The following is a 25,667-nucleotide window of genomic DNA, read 5'->3' on the forward strand; positions in this document are numbered from 1 at the left end:
TACGTCATGGATATGCCATTTTCCATCCCCATTCACAGTTACTGCAACACTGGAATGTAGGTAGAGGTTGAAAATCCAGAAAGAATATGCACAGTCACATTGAGCCTCAGAGGCTGGGCTTTCTGGCAAGGGGTTGTGCACAGTGGTGTGCAACAGTGGGAGAGAACTGACAGAAGGATACTGCAAAATCCTTGCCTCCTCATCTGCCCCAAAAGAATCCAGAAAGGAAGTTCAGGAGGAAGCCAAATAATTTATTATCTCTTGAACAGTTTGGGTAAGGAAGGAGAGGGCAGGGCCACGGTCCTTAACTGGAAAGGAATGAAGAACGTTTTCAGTGCAGAATGGTCTGTTGGTCAGAGGTATGAGATTAGGCCTGATGGTATTTTCAGTACTGATTGGGAAAGGGCATTGTGATCTCAAACTAGGAGCATCCCAGAGTCAGTCCTGTGCCAGGCTCCATAGTCTCTAAAACAATCAGTGCCATTAATCTGTGTGTGAGAGGCAGGTCAGCACTTGTCGGAGTTCCCACTGTGTAGAAATAGTTCACTGCTAGGGACGCTGTGTCTGTCAGTGTCATGTTTCTATGGGCCAGGCTCAGTCCTGTATCAGAGGCATGCCTCCTTTCCTGTGTACTGCTCCATTCTTGTTCCTTTTGTGTCACATAACCTACCTTTTCCTGTGCTTTGGGGTTAGTCCATGCTTTGGGTGCCGGTCTCCTGCGTCAGTTGTGGTTTGTGTTTTGTGTGTCTGGAAGGGTCAGTACTTGTCATTTGCCCTGCCTCAGCCCCCACGGCCCCTCTACTCCTCATCCAGGGCCCAGTGTGCTGATGGTAGTGTAGCTAAGCCTGGACAGCGAAGCAATGGATGGAGTGGGAGGGTCCTCATCGGGAAGAGGCCTGGGGCGAGCTCGTGGAGGCCGGGGGCAGCAGCGAGCGCACGTTTCCAGGCAGGCCTGGCGAAAGCGACGGTGCATGAAGCAGTAGACCAGGGGGTTGACACAGGCCGAGGCATAGCTCAGCAAGTGAATGAAGGAGATAGGAGCACCTGAGAGTGCTCTGTGTGCACCCAGGCCATCAAAGGCGCGCCACGTGTTGGCACTATAAACTGGCAACCAACACAGAAAAAAAAGCACAACGATCACCAGCAACATTCGCACCACGCGCTTCTTAGCCAGCAGCTTGGCCTGGGTGGGCCGGGAGCCGGGCCCAGGAGCCGTCAGCGCAGACAGCTCCAGTGCAGGCCGGGAACGCGGAAGTTGCACATAGCAGCCATCACTGTCTTCGCCAACCGCGCCAGTCTCAGACCGGCAACGCCCGTTCTGGTGAATAGCACCTGAGCACAGAGGGTGGGCGGTCAGAGAAAAAGGCAAGAGTCCTCCCAGTTTCCAGCCCAGTCCCCACCTGACCTCCGCTCCCAGCCGTAACCCCATTTCCAGCTTTTTTCTCACCTCCATTTTAGCCCCACCCACTCCAGCAGGCCCTGTCGCCCTCCAAAGCTCCGCCTCTTCCAGATTTTGCTCACCTGGTCCAGCCCCACCTGGCAGCCTGCCTTGGCTTCGGACCCTGCTTTGGCTCCCGCTGTCACTGTCACCGTCAAAGCGAAGCCCTAAGTAGAGCTCGCGAGAGATAAGCCCATAGGCCACGGCCATAACCACACCCGGGATGAAGAACAAGAGCAGGAGCAGCAGTACGGACCTGAAGGCAAGACAGACAGATCACTCGGGTTTCTGTCCAGCTATAATCACAGATGGAGAAAAAGCCAAGGACTGGTGTTTCTAGGGCTGTGGCCAGGTACCTGAAATAGGAGTAGGATTTGGGGGTGCCACTGGGAAGGGAGAGAGAACTGCAGAAGAGACCCAAACTGGAACTCCAGGGTGGTGGATGCGGAATAGGAATTGGCGTGGTAATTCTCTGGGCAGCTGGAGGAAGATTCTGGGCAATGGTCGTAATCATCTAATAGGGGTGACAAAGGAATTCCTAGGATAATTTGTGGGTAAGCTCACCAGGTCTGGCGGACCCGTGCACTGGGCCAGCGATGCACGCACTGTAGCACACGAGGGCCCACTGGTTGCACGACGGTGTACACGGGGTAGGGCACCATGAGTAGTCCGGACAGCAGCCACGTGGCTACGATCACGCGAGCCGCGTGGGAGCGCGTCTGCCATACTCGTGCCTGCAGTGGTCGGCAGATGGCGCTGTACCGCTCCAGTGCTATGGCCACGAGGCTTAGCGTGGACACGCTCACAGACACCCCTAAGCAAGGGAAGAGACAGGAGGGAGTCACCTAGGAAACTTGCGCTGCACAACCATCAGTGGGACTTCCTCACACCCCTCCCTGCCAACTGGGGAGGACCCCTACATCCACAAGAGCTTTAGGAGGGGAGAATGGCAAATGGGGGTGCGTGGTTGTCTCACCCACCCATGAAGTAGGAAACCGCCTTGCAGATAACTGTGCCAAAGATGAATGTGCCCATGAGATTGGGCAGGAGGGTGAAGGGCATGCAAGCCACAGCCAGCAGGAGGTCGCTGACTGCCAGTGAGAGTAGGAAGGCATTGGTGACGGTCCTCAGGCGGCGGCTCAGTCCCAGGACCACGATGATGAGCACGTTTCCTCCAACGCTCATCAGGAAGATCACTGCGTAAAGAGTGATTCTAATGGCCAGCTCCAATTCTGGGTAAGAAAAGGGAGAGGTGGCAGTAGGTGGTCAGCCCTCATTCAGCCAAACCCCCCTCCTTCCCTCTTATCCCCAACCCTCATTACCCAGCCAGATGCCTACATTCCCCACCCAGGAACTGCTCAGTAAATGGTGAACTTGAATCCTTTAGCCTTCTAACCCCTTGAGGTTTGGTTAAATTGGCCCAACTCTGCCCTTCCTTAAGAAAGCCTGCCTCTTCTCAACGTTTGTTCCAAATCTTTCTCTTTGCAGCCAAACTTCTTAAGAGGATATTTGTGTCTTCTCATTTGCTCTTCAATCTATTACAATACAATATTCTGTACCCTATCGCTGCATACTTCTTCCCAAGTACACTAATCTTTAACTGCTAAATTCAAAGGTCCTTTCTTAGCCTATTCTATTTGACCTCTCTAGAGTATTTTACACTGTTGATAACCCACTGCCTTTTAAATCACATCAGATCATGTCTTTATTCTCTAAAGGCAAAAGCAAAAAATATCCTTCGCTTATTCTCTACTGTCTGCAACCCCTCAGAATGTCATCAAGATCTTCCCAGAAGGGATCTCTTTCTCCCCTACCCCCTCCCTGCACTGCAGCCATTTAAGCAAGCCACTGGATGACACAGTTTCTTGAATGCATCATTTGCACTTGTGACTCTCTTCCTGCTCAAGCTAGTTTCTCAGACCGGAATACTCTTTCACCAACCCTCCTCACAATTTCCACCCCTCATGACAAGCTTATTTTCTGTATCTGGTGAATTCCTATTCATCCCTTGTTGGTCAAGACTCAAAGTGACTGCTACTTCTTCTGTAAGGCCCTTCTGGATACCTCATTTGGTATTACTCTCTCCTTTCTCTGACCCATGCCTGTTGCTTACACAACTGTTAAAGCCTGTTTTACTTCTGCCTTGTATTTTAATTCTCTCCAAACATTCATTCTCACTCTATAAACATTTACAGAGGACTCTCTTTGTGCTAGGCACTGGGGACAAAGAGATGAACACGACAAGCTCCCTGCCATTTGAGAACTCACAGTGGGGAAGTAAATTCAGATACATAAACAGATGTGATAAGGAATGAGGCTGAAGGATATAAAATATGCTGTCAGAGCTCATAGGAGGGACACCTGTGTGAGGCAGAGGAGCTGGGAGGCTGACCCCATTCTTTTGTGCCATTGTCTACTAAAAGATGGATTAATCTTTGGACCACTATGTCACAACCAAGCAGATTTAGATAAAATCAAATTGGATTGAAAAGGCCTGAATCACATGCCTATGACCTCAGCATAAGAGGGATTAGAGCTCGAAGGTAGAGAGGGCAGGGGACAGAGCCTCCTAGATTGCAGAGAAGAAAGGGCTCAAAGCTGCAGTCCTCTCTTCCAGAGCCCTATACTTTGACCCTCATTTTAGCTCCCAAATTGAAAACTATAGCCATGCACTGAATACAGATGTTTTGGTAAATGACAAATTTCGTATACGATGGTGGTCTCATAAGATTATAATGAATAGCTGAGTGCAGTGGCTCATATTTGTAATCCCAGCACTTTGGGAGGCCAAGGCGGGAGGATCACTTGAGGCCAGGAGCTTGAGATCAGCCTGAGCAACATAGCAAAACCCCATCTCTACAAAACATAAAAAATTAGCTGGGTGTGGTGACACATGCCTATAGTCATAGCTACTCAGGAGTTTGAGGCAGAAAGATTGCTTGAATCCAGGAGTTTGAGGCTGCAGTGAGCTGTAATAGTGCCACTGCACTCCAGCCTGCACAACAAAGTGAGACTCTGTCTCAGATAAAACCCAAAACAACGATAACAAAAGATTATGATGGAGCTGAAAAATTTCTGTCACCTAGCTATGTTATTGTAACATTGCAGCATAATGCATTATGTATGTGCTTGTGGGGATACTGGTATAAACAAACCTACTGTGCTGTCAGTCATGTAAAAGTCTAGCACATACAATGATGTACATGATACTTGATAGTGATAATAAATGACTGTGTGACTGGTTGATGTATTTACTACATTATACTTTCAATCATTATTTTAGAGTATACTCTTACTTATTTTTTTAAAAAGTTAACTATAAAACAGCCTCAGGCAGGTCCTTTAAGATGTATTCCAGAATAAAGCACTGTTACTATAGGAGATGACAGCTCCATGTGTGGTGTTGCCCTGATGACCTTCCAGTGGGACAAGATGTGGAGGTGGAAGATGGCAATATTTATCCTGTCCCTGTGTAGGCCAATGTGTGTGTTTGTGTCTTGGTTTTAACAGAAAGGTTTTTTTTTTTTTTTAAAGTTAAAAACAGAAAAAAGCTTAAAGGATAAGAGTATAAAAAAAGAAAATATTTTTGTATAGCCATACAATGGGTTTTTTGTTTTACACTGTGTTATTACAAAAGAGTCATAAAGTTTATAAAGTACAAAGTTACAGTGTGCTAAGGTTAATTTATTATTAAATAAGGAAATTTTGAAAAATAAATTTAGTGCAGCCTAAGCATCCAGTGTTTATAAAGTGTACAGAAGTGTACCGTAATGTCCTAGGCCTTTACATTCACTCGCCCCCACTCACTGACTTACCCAGAGCAACGTCTACTCCTGCAAGTTCCATTTATGGTACGTGCCCTATACAGGGGTATGATGGTTTATCTTTTATACTGTATTTTCACTGTACCTTTTCTATGTTTAGATACACAAATACATAATATTGTGTTACTCTTCCCTACAATATTCAGCACAGTAATATACTGTATAGGTTTGTAGCCTGGGAGCAATAGGCTATACCATATAGCCTAGGTATGTAGTAGGTTATACCATCTAGGTTTGTGTGAGTACTCTCTGTGATATTTACACAATGAAATCACCTAATGATGCATTTCTCAGAAGGTATCCCCCTCATTAGTTAATGTATGACTGTATTTTCTCATAACAAAAACCAATTTATTTAGAAATTGTAGGCATCAAATAAATGCTATTTATAAAATCTTCCAAACTGAGCTCCACAGTAACATTCTTTGCTCAAGACCACACACCTGATAAGGGGCTGAATCAGAATAGAAGCCAAGTCCCTGATCCCTAAAGTGCTTTGCCTCCTACTGTTTGTTCCTGCAGTGCTCTGTCATGCATCATACTGCCTCCTTGTTTTTTTGTTTGTTTGTTTGTTTTTGTTTTTGAGACAGAGTTTTGCTCTTGTTGCCCAGGCTGGAGTGCAATGGCATGATCTCGGCTCACCGCAACCTCTGCCTCCTGGGTTCAAGCGATTCTCCTGCCTCAGCCTCCTGAGTAGCTGGAATTACAGGCATGTACCACCACGCCCGGCTAATTTTGTATTTTTAGTAGAGATGAGTTTCTCCATGTTGGTAGGGCTGGTCTCAAACTCCCGACCTCAGGTGATCGCCTGCCTTGGCCTCCCAAAGTGCTGGGATTACAGGTTTAAGCCACCGCACCCAACCCATACTGCCTCCTTCTTAATCAAATCTCAGTCTAAATGCCTCTTTTTCCCTCTCTCTCTACTCAACCATGTCATTTCTCACTGCATTAGTATGTATGTAATTCTCTGTCTTCCCCACTAGACTAGGAGCTTCTTGAGGACAGGGGCAAGGTCCATCTCACTCTCCAGTATATCCCTAGCACTTGTCATCCCTAGCACAAAGGAGGCAGTCAACACAATGACTTGTTAATGAATCTTGGATGATTCTGTCTTTCAAGACAGACGTGCACCTGCTTTCCCCCTCCTCATCCATCTCTCATCTCTGCAGAGGTGCTCCAGCATGCCCTCTCTTCTTCTTCTTTGCCTCTGTCTTTTTGGAGACACATGTTGGAAGGTCCTTGTGGGGGTCAGTGAGAGGCTATGATTTCAGATGCATAGCTTTTGTTTTTTATATGCAAACCATCTATATTTCCTTTAGAAGCTGGGCCTCTCTCTGTAAGGCAGGATTATGGAAGGCTTATAGGTGACAAAATTTGACGGTAATAAGTGTGTATGGTGGAGAATAAAACACCTTTAGGAGGGAGGCCTCTGTCAGGGAGGTCCTTGGACTCAGAAAAGAGCTGTGGTTTATCTTGGACTCACTGTTTCTCCTCCAAATCTATTGTCCTCCCACCCCCAGCCTCCACCTCTTTAATCTTTCTAGGTCCATTATCTTGCTTACATCTGCCTGTGGATGTCTTTCTTCAACTAATTATTGATGCAATTGCCACACTTCAAATTGGTACAGTACTGTGAAGTATAAGAAGCAATTTCTCATTCATTCATCCAGCTGATATGTCCCATGTGTGTGCCCTTGAGCTTGGCTAATTGTGATGGACCATAAAGATGTAGCTAAATCTCACCCTTATAAAGTTCGCAATATGCTTGGGGACTCCTGAAATGTAGAAGACAAAGTCCCGGTAAAAATGACCAGCAACTGTGCAGTGTTTTGCTGTTTTACCGGACATTCCTAGCTATTATCTTATTTCCAGCCACCACTGTCTCCACAGGTCTTTGCTGTTGAACAGTTTGGAAATGTGAAAAATTCTAATTTAAAGCAATTTTAGAGCCAGGAGTTTGGGGAGACAGAGCGAGGGATAAATAGGTGAAGCACAGGGGATTTTTAGGGCAGTGAAACTATTCTGTATGATACTGTAATGGTGGATACATGCCATTATACATTTGTCAAAACCATACAACACAAAAAAGTGAACCCTAATGTAAACTCTAGAATTTAGTGAATAATGTATTGATATTGGCTTATAAATTGTGACAAATGTACCACACTAATGTAAGCTGTTAATAATGGGGTAAATTCTGTGTATATGTGTGTTTGTGTGTGTATGGGCACTCTGTACTTTTTGTAAACTTAAAACTGCTCTAAAAATAATCTATTAGTTTAAAAAGTCATGCACAAAATAAATCAGAATTAGACTTGCATGCGTGTGTGTGTGTGTGTGTGTGTGTGTATTGATGTGTGTTTGCAGGGTGGAATATGAGTGATGACAGTGGCTTCAGTGACTAGAAAACAGGCATGGGCAGAAGGATGGGAGATAGCACCTACTGGAGTACATCCACAAGTGCCTTGATAGTCTACCCATGAGCATCATCTCATCATCTTCCTGGGGATGAGAGGAAAACTGGCATCAGACCAGGGGACTCAGAAGACTGGGACAGTTCAGTTCTTCTCCTGGTGTTTAGAAGATCGGTATTTGTTCTGTCTAGATAATTGCAGAGAAGTATGAGCACAAAAATCCAGACAATGTGACATAAAATGAAAACCAAGCCTTTCTAAGGAAAAACTCCACAGAACACTGAAGCTGCTGATGCCTCAAATTCTGCATTCTACTGGCATGTTTGATCTGTTCACCTATGCACACAGGCATCAAAGTAATACCCTTGTCTTTATGATAAGCAGGGATCACATGCAACTGACTGTGGGTAGTGGCTGGGTGAATGGGGGAATCCACATAGTGGGTACTGAGGGGGCAGAAGTAATATACAAGGGTGTGTAGGTAATATCAGAGTGAGTGTTGGGCATACTTTAGTCTTTGAAATAGTATATGGGTAGGTGAAAGTCACGAAATAACTGGAGAATGGTAACAGCTACATGCTTATAGGTAATATCCGATTGAATATGACTTACATTTAAGTTTAGATAATATCCGAGTAAGTGTAGTAACATTTGAAAGAGCAAAGGTTAATATTCAACTCTCTGTAGATAACATTTTGTAGGTAACATCTTCAGGAAGCATAGATTACATTCAGAGGTCTACTTGTGAATAGTGGAATATCCAGATAATGATAGAAATTGCTGACTGAGCAGAAGTAATATCCAAGTATGTATGGGTAGTATTTGAGTATGGATAGATGTTAGCATGTTAAACTAAATTAAGATGTTAATCTGGGCCAGACATGGTGGCTCATATCTGTAATCCCAGCACTTTGGAAGGCTGAGGTTGGCAGATCTGTTAAGTCAAGCATTTAGAGACCAGCCTGGGTAACATGGAAAAACCCTATCTCTACAAAAAATACAAAAAATTAGCCACTTGTGGTGGCACATGCCTGTAGTTCCAGCTACTCAGGGGGTTGAGGTGGGAGGATCACCTGAGCCTGTGGAGGTCAAGGCTGCAGTGAGCCGTGATCATGCTACGGCACCCCAGCCTGGGCAACAGAGGGAGACTGTCTCAAAAAAAAAAAAAAAAAGATGTTAATCTGAATAAGTGAAATAACTGAGCACCTGAGTGAATGTAAGTAATATTTAAGCCTTTGTGGGTATTATCTGTAATATTATCTGTGAGAGTAATATTTGTAATTTTATGGGTAGTATCTGGGGAAAGCTTACTTAAGTGAGCATAGATAATATCTGATTGTATGTGGATAATAATAAAATGAAAGTGAGTAGTGTTTGATGGATGGGTAACACCAAAATGACTTCGGACAATATTAAAGTGAGTGTGGTAACATTTGTCTTTCTGTGGGTACTATCTGAGTGAACATGGGTAATACTCAAGTCTGCATGGATTATATAAGAAGAATAAAGTGGTAACATCCAAATTTCTATTGGTAACATTGGAGTGAACCTGGGTAACATATGCATCTGTGGGGATAATATCTGAGTGAGTGTGGCTGACAGGGTCTCTGTGTGTAACATCTGACTGGCTGGGTAACATCCGAATGTGTGAGAAGCATTTAGATAAGTGAGGCAAATTTTTGCACCTGTGCTCTGAATTGCTTCACATCCCGCTTTCACAGGGACTCTTCTCTATTGACTATCCCCTTTCTTATCTGCACCTTCAATCTTCCTCTCTTGGCCCAATCAACATCAAACACTTTTAAAAGCTCTTGTTTTAAAATGTGTGCACACACACACAACAAACCTACACATATACCCGCCCCCCTACCCCAACCCAGCTGCCTCAATCTCATGCTATTTTTGGCAATATCCTGCTTTTCTCTCTCTCTCTCTCTCTCTCTTTCTCTCTCTCTACCAAACATTTGAAAGTTTTGGCTATATACCCTGGTTCACTTCTCATAACTCCCTCTCCCACCAGCCCAATCTTCAACTTACTATAGTCAAGCCTCAATACCTACAACTCCTAAATATTTTCTTGTTACTGAATCTGAAAGATGCTGTTCTGACTGTCCTGTTTTTTATTTATCTAACTTACATCAATAGCATTTGACATCGCTTACCCCAACCTGCTTGAAACTCTCTTTTTCTTGCTTTCTGGAAGGGCATAGCTCCTGCCTTTCTGACGGTTTCATCTGAATCTCCTTCATAAATTCTCCTTTCTCTGCCTGGGTTTTAAATAATGGTCTTATGCAGAGTCTTGACCCAGGACTTATTTTCTTCTCGTTCTATACAAAATATTATGATTTTAACTATTCTCATGGCTTCTACCTCGTGTAGGCAAATACCTTCAAGTCTGTATTTCCACCTCAGACCTCTCCTGTAAGTTCCAGACCCCTGGATTCAATAGCTTACTAGGTAACCTCACCTGGATGATCCCACTAACATTTAGACTCAATGGGTTCCAAACTGAATTCATAATTCCTTCTTCCAAACCTATTTCTGCTGTTTTGTTATCTTGCTCATTGTATACAATTGCTATAGCACCAATATCCATTCAATTGTCCAAGTTAGAAATCTGAATGTCATCCCTTGACCTCTTCCATCCTCTCTGCTTCTAATCTGTTGATTCCATTTCCAGAAAAGGCTCTCAAATCTATACACCTCTCTCTGTCCCCCTTGCCATTACCGTAGTCTCAGCTAGCATCATCTTTCACCTAAACCAGTGTAATATAGTAACCTTCTAAAGTACCCCCCTGCCTTCCATCTCATGTCTTCCAATCCATTCTCCACATTATAGAACTAATCCTGGTAGTGCTACTGAATCTTTTAGTAGTTCCTATTGCCCTCAGGATAAAGTCCACATTCCATGGTCAGGTCTAGTAGGCTCTCTGCAAACTCTCTAGGCTGGTCTCCAGCCTGTTCATTATTCCCTTCTTAAGATATATGTTGTAGCCACTCAAAACTATGTCACAGTGGATAAAAGTGCCATGAATTCAAACTTGGAGCTTTTTATACATCTTTTATTTGGGATGCTTTCTGCCTCTTCTGCCTGTTTACTTGACTGACTCTCATATATATATATATATATACATATATATATATATATATATATATACACACACACACATACACACACACACACACACACACACACACACACACTTTTTTTTTTTTTCCAACAGGAAGCTTAGAGCCAATCTCCCTAATTTTTTTCACTCTGTATCTCATTTCCTTAAGAGGCCAACCTTAATTCTCACGGAGGCTAGGCTGGGCTAGAGGTGCTCCACTTGTGTTCCCACTATCTTTTCCCTATCAAGGCTCTTCCACTTTGTGCTTCTATCCCCTGCTTGTCTGTCTCACGCATTAAGCTTTGAGCTCTGTGAAGTAGGAATTGTGTCAGTTTTGTTCAACTTACATTCACACTGCCTAGCACAATCTCTGGTTCAATAAATATTGGCTGAATGACAAATCCAAGTGTGAGTGTGTAACAAATGGGCTGAGAAAGCATAGATTATTTCATGGGGTAAATACTTGGATTACAATTTATTCCAACTTTCCCTTCTCAAGTTTAGAAAAATTTATTTCCTTCACTAGAATCCCACTCCTTCCTTTTCTGCCCACTCAACTTCAAGACCCAGCTCCAAGATTCTAGCCTCTGTGAAGTTCTTTTGGTGCCCACAGTTTAAACCTTTTCATGGGATTTCCACTGTGTCTGTGATTTTTCCATTTGCTTTTTTCTCTCTGCACTTGGCTATGGGTCATGAGGGACCAGACTGGGTCTAGTTTGCCTTGTACCCCCAGCACCTAGTCTAGGGCTGAAGAGGGAGCTTGGAAGATAGCTGGAGACATTACTTGCAGACAAAGAGAGAGGGCACAGAGCCTTGAAAGCTCCAACTAGGGAGGCAGAGGGGTTTGAGGAGTGAAATGGAGACAGGCAGTTTTAAGGGGCATCTCCTAGTGTCCAGCCTAAATCAGATTTGAGGATCTTTTTTTGGGATGCCTGGGGGCTGAGGTGTCAGATGTGATCACATCTTCGGTTTCCCATTCAAGCTTTCCAGAGTGCTCCCTCCCTCAACCAGCCCCCTTCTTTTCTCAATCCTGCCTTCCTTTCTTCCTTCCCTTCTCTGTTGTGGCTTTGTGAACTGGATGTAAGAGGGAAAAGGAGATCTGCAGGGTTGGCAAGAGGAGCTCCTCGCCTTCTAACTGGTGTCTAGGAGGGGCTGCGTGTTGGGGAAGGGGCTGTGCTTTGGGGCAAGCAGCGGCTCTGGGTGTAATCAGGGGACCAGGATGTGAAGGAGTTCCGACCAGGTGGTGTGAAGCTATGAACCTGTGAGCTGTGGGGGTGAAGGTGTGAGAGGAGCTGTTTGGGGGCTGAGGGGCACGGTGTGGGCGTTTGAGGAGATAGTGTGGAGCTCGTGGGGGGACTCTATTAGTGTTCTGGGGTACAGTGAGAAAGAGCTTGTGGAGGGGGATGAGGGGGGCACCCACCTCGTGTCCCGGCTCCGCGAATGCGAGGGGGCTCGCAGCTGAGGTTGCCCACACTGCTGCTGTTGAGGAGAGGCGCCGCCGGGCGGCACAGGGAAGCCCCCGGCCCGGGTCCGGTTCCCTGCACGCTCCGATTCAGCTTTAGCAGCTCCATGGCCCCGGCGGAGCCCGCCGCCTTACTCTGCTCGGCCTGGCGGGCTCCCACCGCGGCTCCACCTGCTCACGCTGCGATGGGCTCAGGCTCCCACCGCCCTCCTTCCCCGCCTTCCTGCCCCGCCTGGTCTCCGCCCCCAGCCCAGGCGCCTGCCCTTCCACTCTCCCGCGGCTCACCCCGCCTCGGTTCCCGTCCCTCCGCCAGCCTCTGTCCCACCAGGTGACTGTGCACCCCCTCCCGGGCTCGGGAGTTCTGCACCTCCCTGTGCGACTGTCCTCCAGGCTCGCCCCCTCCCTAGATCTGTCCTGTCTCCTCTTAGAGATTTCTCTCCTGCCCACCTCTCTTTATCACCCGCCCCCACCCTCGATTCCCCGGAATGACAGAGAGAGAGAGAGAGAGAGAAAGAAAGAGAGAGAGAGAGAGAGAGAGAGAGAGAGAGAGAAGACAAGAGTATTGGCAGCGTAGCGGGAGGTTTTGGGGAAGGGAAGGTAGGAGGCGTTGGGTAGAGACGGCTGCCACGGATCCAACATCTTTCTCTGGTGTATCAGGGAACGTGGAGGTGGCGTTGGAGACCGGGTCTGCGTGCGTCACCTGCTGAGGCGCGGATGCTTTAGTCTGCACCTAGAGCCGCATTTACGGTACTGTGTTGCAGTGACCGCAGTGACCGTGACACTATTGCTACCGTAGTTCCCTGCAGCTCCTCGCTGCGGGACTAGGGTAGCTCCTGCATCTGTCTCCGCAACCTTCACCTCCTATCGGAGGCTCAACACTCAGGCTTCCACTTAAGGTTCCCAAGGAGCCCTCCACAGCTGGGCGGGAGTGGGGGTGGGGCCGGGATTTGGCTCCAGGGGAGGCTTGCCAGGGGAGAGGGCTCCCGGGAGGCAGCTTCTGACTTGGCTGTTGAGGGCAGTTGGGGGTGGTGGCAAGAGCTGACAAGGATAAACCCGAGTAACGTGAAGATGGGATATAATTCTAACACCGGCCCAGCGCAGACAAAAGAGGAGGAGAAGGTTGGCTTTCTCCACCGTCTCCAGGCAGCGCCCACGCCGACCCGACACGCTAACGGCTCCCTGTTTACTCTCAGTGCAGGCAGAGCTGCCTGTGTAGGGTGTCAGGTTCCCACGAGTGGGGGCTGGAAGGGGACTGGGTCACTGGGGTGCAGCGGGAACAGGGCTGAAGGGTGCAGGACTGAACTGGGTTCATCTTCTCAGGGCAGGATTTGCCTCTTCTACTATTTCAGCCCTGCTCCTTATGCATTCTCCTATCCATTCCTTTTCTTCCCCAGATTCCTATCTCCAGATTCCTATCCATTCTTCAGATTCCAGATGAACTCCAATACGATGTGAAATTCTGTCTTTTGACCCCCAGCAGTAGCTGTAAGAGGTGGGGGGCGGGCATCAGTGGAAGAGCAAATTAGAGAATGGAGTCTGGCTTTATGGGGGATTCAGCAGGCCTTTATCCAATCAATCTTTTGGAGAGGACCTGGTTCAGCCAGCTCTGAGTTTATAGGGGCTGAAGCATTGAGAGAGAGTTGAAAGACAGTTTATGCCTGAGATGTCGTCAACTGCCCCTCCTTCCCTTCCTCCTGGCACTGCCTGTCTTGCCCATCAGAGAGCCTGGACCAGACGAGCTTGATTTCCTATTTGTTCAACTCCAGCGCAGGTGAGGCCTCAGATAACCTGCTCAAGTTTTCCCACATTGGATGGCAGTACGATGAGGAGGGAAGGGAGCAAAGGACATAAGGGAGAGGGGAGTGAAAATAGAAGTAGATGAACATTCACTTAATTAGCAAACTATGCCAGTTCTAGGGGTGTGCATTAGTTGTCCAATATAGTTTGCCCCTGAGTAGCACCTACTCTAGTGGGGATTTTCCCAAGTAAGCCAATGATTGTAATATACGGTCGTTAAGTGCACCCATCGGGATGTACATATCAGAAATTTAGGAATTATTATTGATGCCTTACTCCCCTATGATCCTTCACCCCTGTGCTGGATGCTGTGATGCAAAGCCCAGAACTCTCTTCAAAAATGAAGGATTTATTTTCCAGTTGCAGAGAGTGCTGCTAAAAGATGGCCCTCAGCTGTCAGAACCCTTCAGGAGTTGCCTAAGCAGAAGAAAGCCAGCTCATCCAAGGTTATGCTCCCTTTCTTGGGCATTCTATATCCAATGACCAATCAGCGCAGAGGTATAAAAGTTTAGTCCCCTCAACCCAGTGGTGGACAACTCTGAAAGATGCTCACATCCCCAGAGCTCTTCATAGGGTTGACTGAGGTCTTTGCTGGGTCTGAATTACTGCTCAGCTTCTCCTTTTGCCCAATCCTATTTTCATCCTCTCTCTTGCACAGGTGTTAACTCCAAGAGTACTCCTTAGTAAACATCCTCCACAGTAATCTTTGTTTGAGAGTCTGCTTCCTGGGGAACATAACTACATCCCTCCCATATTGAATCAATCACAAAGTCCTGTTCATTTTAGCTACTGAGTGTTCTTTGAATCTGTCTGCTTATATGTCCACTGATATTACCCTACTCTCGAACCACACTCCTAGCTTCCTAAGTGGGCCACCATATTTTACTGATGCCTCTTTACATCTATCCTTCATCTTTAGCCCATGTACTATGCTTAGAATACAAATCTGACTACCCCACTCTTTTGACCTTTGCTTTTGGGATAGAGAAAACATTTTAACAGAATCTAGAAAGCCTCTGTGGCCTGGCTCCCACTTACCTCTCTAGCCACATTATTTCAAATCACTATGAGTCACTGATTCTTTTTCTCTCCACTGTAGACACACTGGCCTTTTTTGGTCACTCCCTCTTTTTTTCTCTTTTCTTTTTCTTTTTCTTTTTTTATTTTTTATTTTTGCTATATGTCCTCCAGTTGCATAGCTTTTCCATATGCTCTCTGGAAGCTTCTTCTTTCCTTCCTTACCTAATTAACACTTACTCATCCATCTGATCTCAGCTCAAGCTGCAATTATTCAGGGATATTTCCCCTGACTTCCTCTCTTTGGGTAGGCAGAATTAGAAGATGACCCCCAATGACTCTCACCCTTATATAATCTTTTGTGTGTGGATGGACCTGTGCATATGATGAGATACTACTTCCACAATTACGTTATATGGCAAAAGGGATTTTGCAGATGGAGTTAATTCTACTAATCAGTTGATCTCAAGATAGAGAGATTATCTGGCTAGTCCTAACCAACTCACATGAGTTCTTTAAAAGCCAAGGGTTCTTTTTTCTGGCTAGTAGCAGAAGAGGAAATCAAAGAGATTGGAAGAATGAGAGGAATTCAACACACTGTTGATAACTTGAAGACGGATAATGGGCAAGGAATGCAGGTGGCTGTTTTCTGGCCTGAGGGTTAAGGAGGGCACAGGGCAAATCCTGAGAGTGGCCTCTAGTTGACAGCAGTCTCTAGCTGACAGCCAGCAAAAGAACAGAGACCTGAATCCTCCCCCGAGTCTGTAGAAGAGAATTCAGTCTGGCTGAAACCTTGATTTTTGATACCCTGAGCAGAGAACCCAGCCACACTGTGTAGACCTCTGGCCAATAGATCTGTGAGCTAATAAATGGGTGTTGTTTTTAGCCACTACATTCATGGTAATTTATTACAACAGCAATAGACAAATCATACACCTTTTATCTAATGAGGCAGCAAATGCAGATTCTTGCAAGCCATGCAAGGAAGAACTGGGAGCATTGGAAATTTGTTAAGATTTAGAAAGATTTGGAAAGATTGCAGTGGAGCTAGTGTGGAGAGCAACTTAAAAGGTGGGACCAACTGGGAGTCCATGACAGTAATTTGGGTGAGAGATGGTAGTGGCTTAACCTAAAGTCATGGACGTAGTGGAAAAGATTGATCTAAGAACTATTTAGGAGGTAGAAACAGAATTTAAAGATAATTTGCATGTGGAGGGTAAGAAAGAAGGATGAGATAAAAAATGAATAAGGTTTTGGTAACTCAATATAAACTATTTGATGATCACCTACTATGTTCAAGGCACATTACCTTTAAGCACATTTAATCCTCATGAAGAACCATGAATTTAGGTCCAATATTGTTGATTAATATTTTAGATGAAAAAACTGTGGCTTAGAGAGAGTTTAAGTAACCTGCCCAAAGCCAGAAAGCTACTAGGTGAAAGAGCCAGAATTCAAAGTCAGGGATTTTGGAAATCAGAATTCAGTTGTTCATACTGTGCTGCTTAGAATGAGTAGATGTCTTACCAGATTTCTCTGATTACCTTCTTTCTCTCATTTTACACAATATTGTTTTCAAATTTTCTTGTCTCATAAAATCTCTGATTTCTTCTCCCACCCTGACACACACACACACACACACACACACACACACACACACACACACAGCATTATTCACTCTGAACCTAGACTCCAACTTCATAGAGAAAATAGTAACTAGCAGAGAGAAACTCCCACCATTAAATCTGTTCTGTTTTGGACATATTAAGTTTCAGATGTCTATTAGATATCTAAGTAGAATTCCATTAGGAAGCTAAATATACAGATTGTATAGGAAGTAATGCAAACCACAGAATTAGAGTGTGTAGAATAAGAACAAGTGAAGTATCAAGTCAGACTTTTAGAGGTCATTATTTAAAGACTGGATAGAGAAAGATGAGCCTGCAAAATACATCAAGAAAGAGTAGACAGAGGGACAGGAGGAAACCCAGAGAGTGAAGCATCATAAAAGCTAAAAGAGAAGAGGTGCAAAAAGAAACTGGTGAACTCATTCAAATGCTGCTCCTGGGTAAGCAAAATGAGGAATGAGAAAAGTGGTCCAAAATTAGTGACCTGGAGATCTTTGGCAACCTTAGAGCCATTTTAGTGAGGTTGTTGAGGCAGAAGGCAGGGTAGGTGTCCTGAAAACTGAATGTGATGGGAGGAAGGGGAGTAAATGACTTTAGGTAAGTTTTTAAGAAATGTAGTTATTAAGGAAAGGGGATAGAGCTGCAGGAGGATGTCAAATGAAAGATTTTTTTTTTTTAAGATGGGAGGACTTGAACTAACTTTCTTTCTTTCTCTTTCTCTCTCTCTCTCTTTCTTTCTCTTTCTTTTTTTTTTGGCAGATGGAATTACTCCAATATATAAAAAGACTGAAGATATAGGAGAGAGAGAATGGTTAATTAATAATGCAAGGTTCCTGAGGAGTCAGGGATGTATGCAATCCAGAGTGGAAGTGGAGGATCCTAGCTTTTGATTACAGTAGAGACTCAACTGTAAGAGGAAATTAGTAGATGATTATACATGAAAATAAGCTATGGCCAACAAAATAACAGCTACATTTCCTAGATGTAGGAGGTGCAAAAAATGCACATTATGACTAGGTAGTATCTGTAGGTAGAAGTGATATATGCAGCTTCCACATCAAGGCCTTAAAGGAGAGAAATGGACCTTCTCTTCCTCTCTGCCCCTATGGGAGGGCAATAGGAATGTAAATAGGAAAGCAAGCCACCTTCAATCCTGTAGTAAGGGTAACATATTAGGGATGGCAGAATGACAAAATGGAAGGAGTCTGGGTCTCCTATACTCTCAATCCATTTTATCATCCCTGGTTCTTCTGCATGAAAAAGAAACTACAGTCTTAAGTTCTTACAATTTTTTTCTCTACCGTCATGGCAACCTAACCTACATCTTAACAAGACAGTTGTTTGTAGGTTTGGTAGGGAGCTGCTGTCTGATAGTTTTTATTTTTGCTATGAAGTTGGAGATCTGGTTATCAGAGAGTGGTGTGTGTGTGTGTGTGTGTGTGTGTGTGTGCGTGTGCCCGTGTGTGCATGTGTGTGTGTGTGATGAAAATTTTTAGTAGTCAAGATGGTTTAAGAAAACAATATATAATGGGAGAAGGGAAAGGAGACCTGAGGAATGTAGTGAGATAATAGGAAAATACTGAGGGCTCACTTAAGGGTTGATGACTACGAATTTCTAGTGGGATCAACTTCTCAGCAGAGCTCGGCTGGTTGGACGCAAGCAAGGAGAATGTTTATGGTTCAGTTCATCCAAAGTTGGAATTTTACCAGATGAACGGAATGGCAAAATAAAGGGACAAGTGTGAAATAATGAGTCATAAAATCTCAGCTGGACGTGGAGAAGAAAAAATTATATTCCAAGGGTCTGGCTCCTGCCCTTGTTACTGCATTTGGAGATAGGGCCTTTAAAGAGGTAATTAAAGTTAAATAAGGTTATAAAGGTGGGGCTAGAACTGTTGTCATTACAAGACGGGGAAGAGATACCAGATATCTTCCCATCCACCATTTCCCTCATCCCCTCCCACCCCTTCCCCCTGCAAGCCACACACAGAGGAAAGACCATGTGAGGATGCTGTCTGTAGGCGGCCCTCACCAGAAATTGAATGTGTTGGTACCTTGATCTAGGTTTTCTAGGCTCTAGAACTGTGAGAAAATAATTTCTGTTGTTTAAGTCATCTAGTCTGTGGTGTCTTGTTTTGGCAGCCTGAGCTGACTAATACATGCCCCTTTCTCCAACAGTTTCTCAGACTTCTCGCCATATTACTGTCATTACTTACTTTCTATCTTTTCTTTACTCTTACACCCAAACACTGGCTCTAGCTGGATGGTCATACTTGGCTTGAGGAGCCTCAAATATCTTATATTTTCCTTATGGATGCCATGTTTTCATTATCTTTGTATCTTGCTCATATTCTCCCCTCTAAGTAAATGCAGATGGGTATGGAAGGTGAGGGCTAGGAGATGGCATGTGTAGATTGATTTCAAGATGTTTTGTAAAAGGGAAAATAAAAAACAAGAAATAGCTATAGTGAAGAAGGGAGGGGGGACAGAGGATGGAGGGGAAAGGAATGAAAATGCAGTGCTAAAAGGGTAGAACTCATTTCTCGAAATCATGAAATTACATCTATACTTCCTTTGCTAGAGATAAGCCAGCATTTTGGAGAGAATGAGATATCTCAGGGCAGGAAAATAGGGATGCTTTAGATCAGAGTAAGGAGGGAATTGCAAAGCCAATATGGGCAAAGCCAATATGGGCAAAGCCATATGAAAGAGACTTGGACCCTTGTCCAGGAACAAGTCAGAAAACTAAGAGGTCAAGGAAGCACATGCAAGAGGTCCTGAAGTAGGCTTGGGCTCAGTCCTGAGGGACTCTGTCTTTCTAACTCAAGCCTTCACCTGACCAGGTTGTTCGTTATTTGGTTTTAGTTTTGGTTTTGGTTTTTTAGAGGGGGATTTTGGGCCACCTAGCTTGACTCTTGTAGCTAGAACAATTTACTTTCCCTTTTGGGAAGTCTCAATCTCCCATGGTACTGCCCCATTGGCCCAAATGTGGGCACATGATCCTTCTTTGAATACTCTATATCATAACTGAGATAAGAGGGGAACATTTAAATAAAACTTCAGTAAATATTCATGGGAAACAACTGAAGAGAGCAGAACATAGTGCCTCATGCACAGTGCCAGATAAGCTGCTTTATAAGGTACTGCTTATTTTAGGTAGCTTGCAAGGTCCACAAAATATCAGTGCTTTTAACCAGGAAACCCAGTGTTTACGTTCCCAGTAGTGTGAGGGTCATGTAATAGGCTCTGCCTCCAGCACTCCTGGTTCTGACGCACACACGTACAGCTAGGGTCTGGTGCTAGGAGAGAAATCAGCTACAGTTCAGTCTTTGGGGTGCCCAGCTTGCCCTTTTCTCCATTGGCTCAGCCCTCCCTCTGTGTCTGATTAGGCCACCTTCTCCTCATATCTTTCAAGGCCTTCTGTTCTCTGCATTTCTATGATGTGCAGACTTTCTTCTGTGCTGAGCTCCTGCCCACACATTCCCTGCTCATGCAGGAGGCCCTTCTCTTGGGATGATTAAACAGAGGGAGCCAGCTGAGAAGGCAGATGGGCTACAGCCAGAGCAGGCAGGGCTATTGAGCAGACAAAAGAAACCAGGACAAGGACTGGCCTTTCAGATGCTTGGGGCTTGTGTTGGGGAAGAGCAGAGGCACCCATTCAGGGGCTGACTCTGGCTGGATACTTACTTGACTTCAGATGTAGACCCTCACGGGTAGGCCAAGAGAGGCCTAGATCTCCCAGGTCAGGGCCTCACTCAAAGGTTAAAAGAGCCAACAGAAGATCATTCTGAGAGAAGGCTTCCATGAACGCATATAAGCTAATAGCCTCTGGGACCCTGTCTGTTGGACATACTGGTGAAGAAAAGGCTGAGGACAACAGGCCAAGGTATGGGAACTGAAAAGGTGGAGACAGACACAGAGAGGGTTCATGTGAGCTAGTAGTGAGAAGCACAAAGACTTTTCAGTCTGTGGGGAGGGCAGTCTGAATGTTCCCAGTCACTCATTCAGTGGTGCTGCCTGCGACAGGGCTGCTTTAGGCTCTGATTAGTACATCCTCTTCAGTAACATCTCTCAGCATTACCACTGGTATATTTCAGTCATTGTGACAAAAGCTTAAACAAGAGCAGTTGAGATCATAATTCCCCAACATTGTTGCCTGTCCCTAAGATTCCATTTCTCCCTGAGAAATTCTCCAAGGTTTTCAAGGCATTGCAATCCTAAAATCTGGGAGGGAGCTGGAAGGAAGGAAGGAGGAAGTGCCTTCTGCTCTCTGCTGGCCAGACCTGGTATTGCCTGCGTAACCTGGAGGCCCTGCCAGATGCCTGGAACAAATAGAGCAGGACAACCTGTGCCCAGGGCCCTCAAAGACACAGTAACTGCTAGAGGGACACGAGTAATAGCCATAGCTACTGTTAATTATTATGAAATTATCACCTTCTAGGCACTAGTAGGCAGTTTACATTCATTATCTTGTTTAGATTTTTAAATCTTCAGCATTTCTCTAAACAACCCTGAAAGATTTTGAGGAAGAGGCTGAGAGTCCCCCAGCTAGGAAGTGATGTTTCAGAACTAAAATACAAGTCTGGTTGGCACCTAATGCATGCTGTTTTCTATATGTTGTACTTTAAGGCCAGCCTAACATTTGCCCTGACTTGGGTCATGGCTCTGATCCCAGCTCTAACCCAGCTTGACCACATCCTCTGATCCTAGCCTCAAGCCAAACTCCAGCTTAGCCCAAACTAGAATCCTCTCACCCTGCCTCCTGCTTCTGACTCCTAGTGTTTGCACCAGGAGTAAACACTCCACTGGATTGAAAGGCCCCTTTCCCTAGGAATCTGATTTCCTCCCAAGCTTGATACTTTATTTCCATCTGTCTTATGAGGCTAGCAGCCAAACCCCAAGAAAGAAAGGGTGGGGTGTGGTGGGTCTAAGAAGATTCTGTGGGAGTGTAGCTAACTGGGAACACCAAGGAGGAGTCTACATCCCAAATCTTAGCCAGACTGGGGTTTCCTAAGGGTCATGACCCAAGGAAAGAAGTAAATGAGGCCCCAGGTCCTGTAGGAGGGAACAGAGCTAAGCCTGAAGCACTGGGGCTCTCAGAAGGAAGGTCCTAGAACAGTCTTGACACCTCTATAGAAATCTAGCAGTGACTCTCCAACTCCTGCCCTCCTCTCACAGCTGTATTTTGTGCAGACCCTGCGGCTGGAATTGGGAGCTCTTATCCAGAGTAGCTGATGGTCCTTTATCTTTGCTGGCAGGCAGCCTTGCCAGTGACTCACAAGCTTTCCCTGGCACAGCTGGCTTCTTCCCCCTGGTTACTGCAGTTACTACCCCTGACAGTCATTCTCAAGCAGGGAAGAGCTCGCTTGGCCCTGGCCTCAAATCAGGTGATTCCTTTCCTTATTTCGCTAAAAGAAACAATATGACAGACCTGGGCTTCATTCCTTGTGACTTAGGGACCCTGTGATATTGGGCAAGTTATCTAATCCCAGAATCTTGCTTTCCTAATTTCAAAATGGGGTAGCAATGACATCTTTCTCATACAGTTGTAAGGATTGAGACAATGCACTTAACCCAGGATCTGGCATAAAGAAACTTCTCAATAAATCAGATCTAATATCTTTAGTGGCTCTGTGGGCTTCAGATTCCTGATCTGGAAAGATGAGCATCATCATCATCATCATAGTATTAATATAATAATTTAAATTTCCTCACACTGTTTTAAGAACCAAATCAGATAATACATGTAGAGCAGTTTGTGAATTATTCCACAATAGTGTGTAAAAAATTAGACATTTGATTTTCTAAATCAGATAATTCTCATCCAAACTTTTAAATACTTACTTTATGAAAGATCGATCTATCTATCTATCTATCTATCTATCTATCTATCTATCTATCTATCTGCCTACCTATCATTTAATTTCAATAGTTTTGGGGGTACAAGAGGTTTTTGGTTACATGGTTAAGTTCCTTAGTGGTGATTTCTGAGATTTTAGTGCACTCGTCACCTGAGCAGTGTACACTGTATCCGACATACAGTCTTTTATCCCTTACCCCCTCCCAACCTTCCCCTTGAGTCCCCAAAATTGATTATATCACTTTTATGCATCCTCATAGTTTAGCTTCCACTTGTGAGAACACGCAATATTTAGTTTTCTATTCCTGAGTCATTTCATTTAGAATAATGGTCTTCAGCTCCATCCAAGCTGCCAAAGACATTATTTCATTCCTTTTTATGGCTGAGTAATCTTCCATAGTGTATACATACCACATTTTCTTTCTTTCTTTATGTCTTTCTTTCTTTCTTTATGTCTTTCTTTCTTTCTTTCTTTCTTTCTTTCTTTCTTTCTTTCTTTCTTTCTTTCTTTCTTTCTTTCTTTCTCTTCTTTCTTTCTTTCTTTCTTTCTTTCTTTCTTTCTTTCTTTCTTTCTTTCTTTCTTTCTTTCTTTCTTTCTTTCTTTCTTTCTCTCTCTCTTTCTCTCTCTCTCTCTCTCTCTGGGTTTTTTTTTTTTTGACAGAGTCTCCCTCTGTCGCCCAGGCTGGAGTGCAGTGGTGTGATCTTGGCTCACTGCAACCTCCACCTCCCAGGTTCAAGCTCTTCTCTTACCTCAGCCTCCTGAGTATCTTGGATTACAGGTGTGCCACCATGCCCAGCTATTTTTTTTTTATTTTTAGTAGAGATGGGGTTTCACCATGTTGGCCAAGCTGGTCTCACACTCCTGGTCTCAAGTAATCTGTCCACCTCCACCTCCCAAAGAGTTGGGATTACAGCCGTAAGCCACCTTGCCTGGCCTTACATACCACATTTTCTTTATCCACTTATTGGTTGATGGGCATCTAGGTCGGTTCCATATCTTTGCAATTGTGAATTGTGCTGCTACAAACATGTGTGTGCATGTGTCTTTTTCATATAATGACTTATTTTCCTTTGGGTAGATACCCAGTAGTGAGATTGCTGGATCAAACGATAGTTCCACTTTCAGTTCTTTAAGGAATCTTCATATTGTTTTCACTATATGGGAGATTTAATCTCAGTTGTGTTTTGGGCTTTCTTCCCACTCTCTTTCCCAATTTAGGGCCTTACAAAAGTCTCTGGGGCTTTTATGTTGAACAGAACATCTGGGGCAGGGCCTCTGGTCTTTGGAGCATGCTGATAATGCTGGTATGTGCCTTGTTCAAGCTTGCACACTTCTAGGGTAATGCTGGTATGTGCCTTGTTCAAGCCTGCACACTTCTAGGGGGTGCTGCTCTGAGTCTCCAGTACCTGTTCTGGCATAGTGATCATTCTCCAGTTATTTCCAAAGACTCAACTCTTAGTGTTCCCTATTTTGGGCCCTCATAGAAAATGGAGTCTAGGCTGCTTTTTTCCTTAGAAATCCTGTGGTGGAATTCTGACTTCTATTATTTTGCCCTCTGATGTTATTCCCAGGATTATGGAAAAGGGACATTGAGAATGTAATTAAGTTAGTTAATAATCAGTTGATCTTAAAATACGGAGATTATTCTGGATTATATAGGTGAACCTACTCTAATCGGATGAACCCTAAAAAGGAGAGATCTTTCTCAGCCTGGTAGTAGAAGGGGGAAATGAGAGATTTGAAGAATGAGGAAGATTTAATATGCCTTTGTTGACTTGAAGATGAAGGGGCCATGTGTCAAGGAATCAGAGATCTTTGTCCTACAGTCAATGGAATTCTGCTAACAACTTGAATGAACTTGGAGGCAGATTCTTCCCTACAGTCTCCAGGTAACAGCCTAGTCCAACTGAAACCTTGATTTCAGCATTGGGAGGCCCCGAACAGAGGTCTAGTTGACTGACACTGTGCTTGTATTTCTAACTTACAGAACTGTGAGAATAAATGGGTACTGTTTTAAGCTGCTAAATTTGTGGTAATATGTTATAGCAGCAGAAAAAAAAAAAAAAACCAACGTGCACACACACACAAAACAAACAAACAAAAAACCCCACAGAAACACAAAACAACAACAACAACAACAACAACAACAAAAGAATCTCATTCCTTTCCCTTGTCTTAGGGAATCTCCCCTCCGCAGAAGAAACTTCTGCTTCTTAAACTCTTCTTAAGCTCTCACAGACAACTGGGTACAATTTACCTCTAACTACATCATTTGTGAAATCCTAGGAGCCCTATTTTTCAAAAACAAAATCTTGGCTGAGCGTGGTGGCCCACACCTCTAATCCCAGCACTTTGAGAAGCAGAGTCAGGCAGATCTCTTGAGTCCAGGAGTTTGAGACCAGCCTGGGCAACATGGCAAAACGCTATCTCTGCAAAAAATACAAAAATTAATCAGGCGTGGTGTTGCACACCTGTGGTCCCAGCCACTTGGGAGGCTGTCGTGGGAGGATTGCTTGAGCCAGGGAGGTAGAGGTTGCAATGAGCCAAGATGGCACCACTGCACTACAGCCTGAGCAACAGAGTGAGACCTATCTCAAAAACAAAACAAAACAAAGAAAACCCCAAGACCCCCACAAAATCTCTGGCAAAAAGTTTCTGTTAATTTCTGCTTCTGATCCTGTAATTCAAAAAGCTTTAACTTTTAAGGGACAAAGATTTAGGTCCTTTCTTATGATGGGAGGAGGGATAAAATCAACAAAATCCAAATGAAAATTTTAATAAAATTTTTGGCCACATTTATAAGTGTATAGCCTAGTGCTTGATACACATTAGTTAATATTCTTTGGACTAAAAGAATTTATTTTATTTCTTGGTTATTCCAGGAACTTAAAATTGTGTTCACTTCTGTACATCCTGACCTAATTCTACTCAGCCTGTCCCAAATTGCCCAAATACTGTCTTCAACAGGGTGAAAAAACCAATTCCACAACTAGAGGACCTCAGAAAGCAACTGATGCTATTCAAGGTGTCTTATGATACGGTGGCTCCACCATGAAGATTCTGATCTCCTCATCCTGGAATAGCAGAGGCCAAGCAAAACGGATAGCTGGCCCTTT

General features: G+C 44.5%; 1 protein-coding gene across 2 annotated transcripts; it reads right to left on the minus strand.

The window, feature by feature from the left end:
• Window positions 1-230: 230 nt before the first annotated feature.
• LOC105488679 (cholecystokinin B receptor) lies at window positions 231-12,634 on the minus strand. 2 transcript variants are annotated; one of them, XM_011752975.2, is made up of 5 exons: window positions 12,207-12,634; window positions 2,419-2,670; window positions 2,003-2,252; window positions 1,537-1,694; window positions 231-1,332 (listed from the first exon to the last, which is right to left on the minus strand). In XM_011752975.2, exons 1-5 carry the CDS (start codon window positions 12,355-12,357, stop codon window positions 806-808), a joined length of 1,338 nt encoding a protein of 445 aa, XP_011751277.2. In that variant the 5' UTR covers window positions 12,358-12,634; the 3' UTR covers window positions 231-805. The 2 variants fall into 2 exon arrangements, with proteins under 2 accessions (XP_011751277.2, XP_011751276.2); XM_011752974.3 differs by having other exon boundaries at window positions 1,522-1,694; window positions 12,207-12,629.
• Window positions 12,635-25,667: the final 13,033 nt, after the last annotated feature.

Source organism: Macaca nemestrina, chromosome 12 (genome assembly GCF_043159975.1).
Source record: "Macaca nemestrina isolate mMacNem1 chromosome 12, mMacNem.hap1, whole genome shotgun sequence".
NCBI lineage: Eukaryota > Metazoa > Chordata > Mammalia > Primates > Cercopithecidae > Macaca > Macaca nemestrina.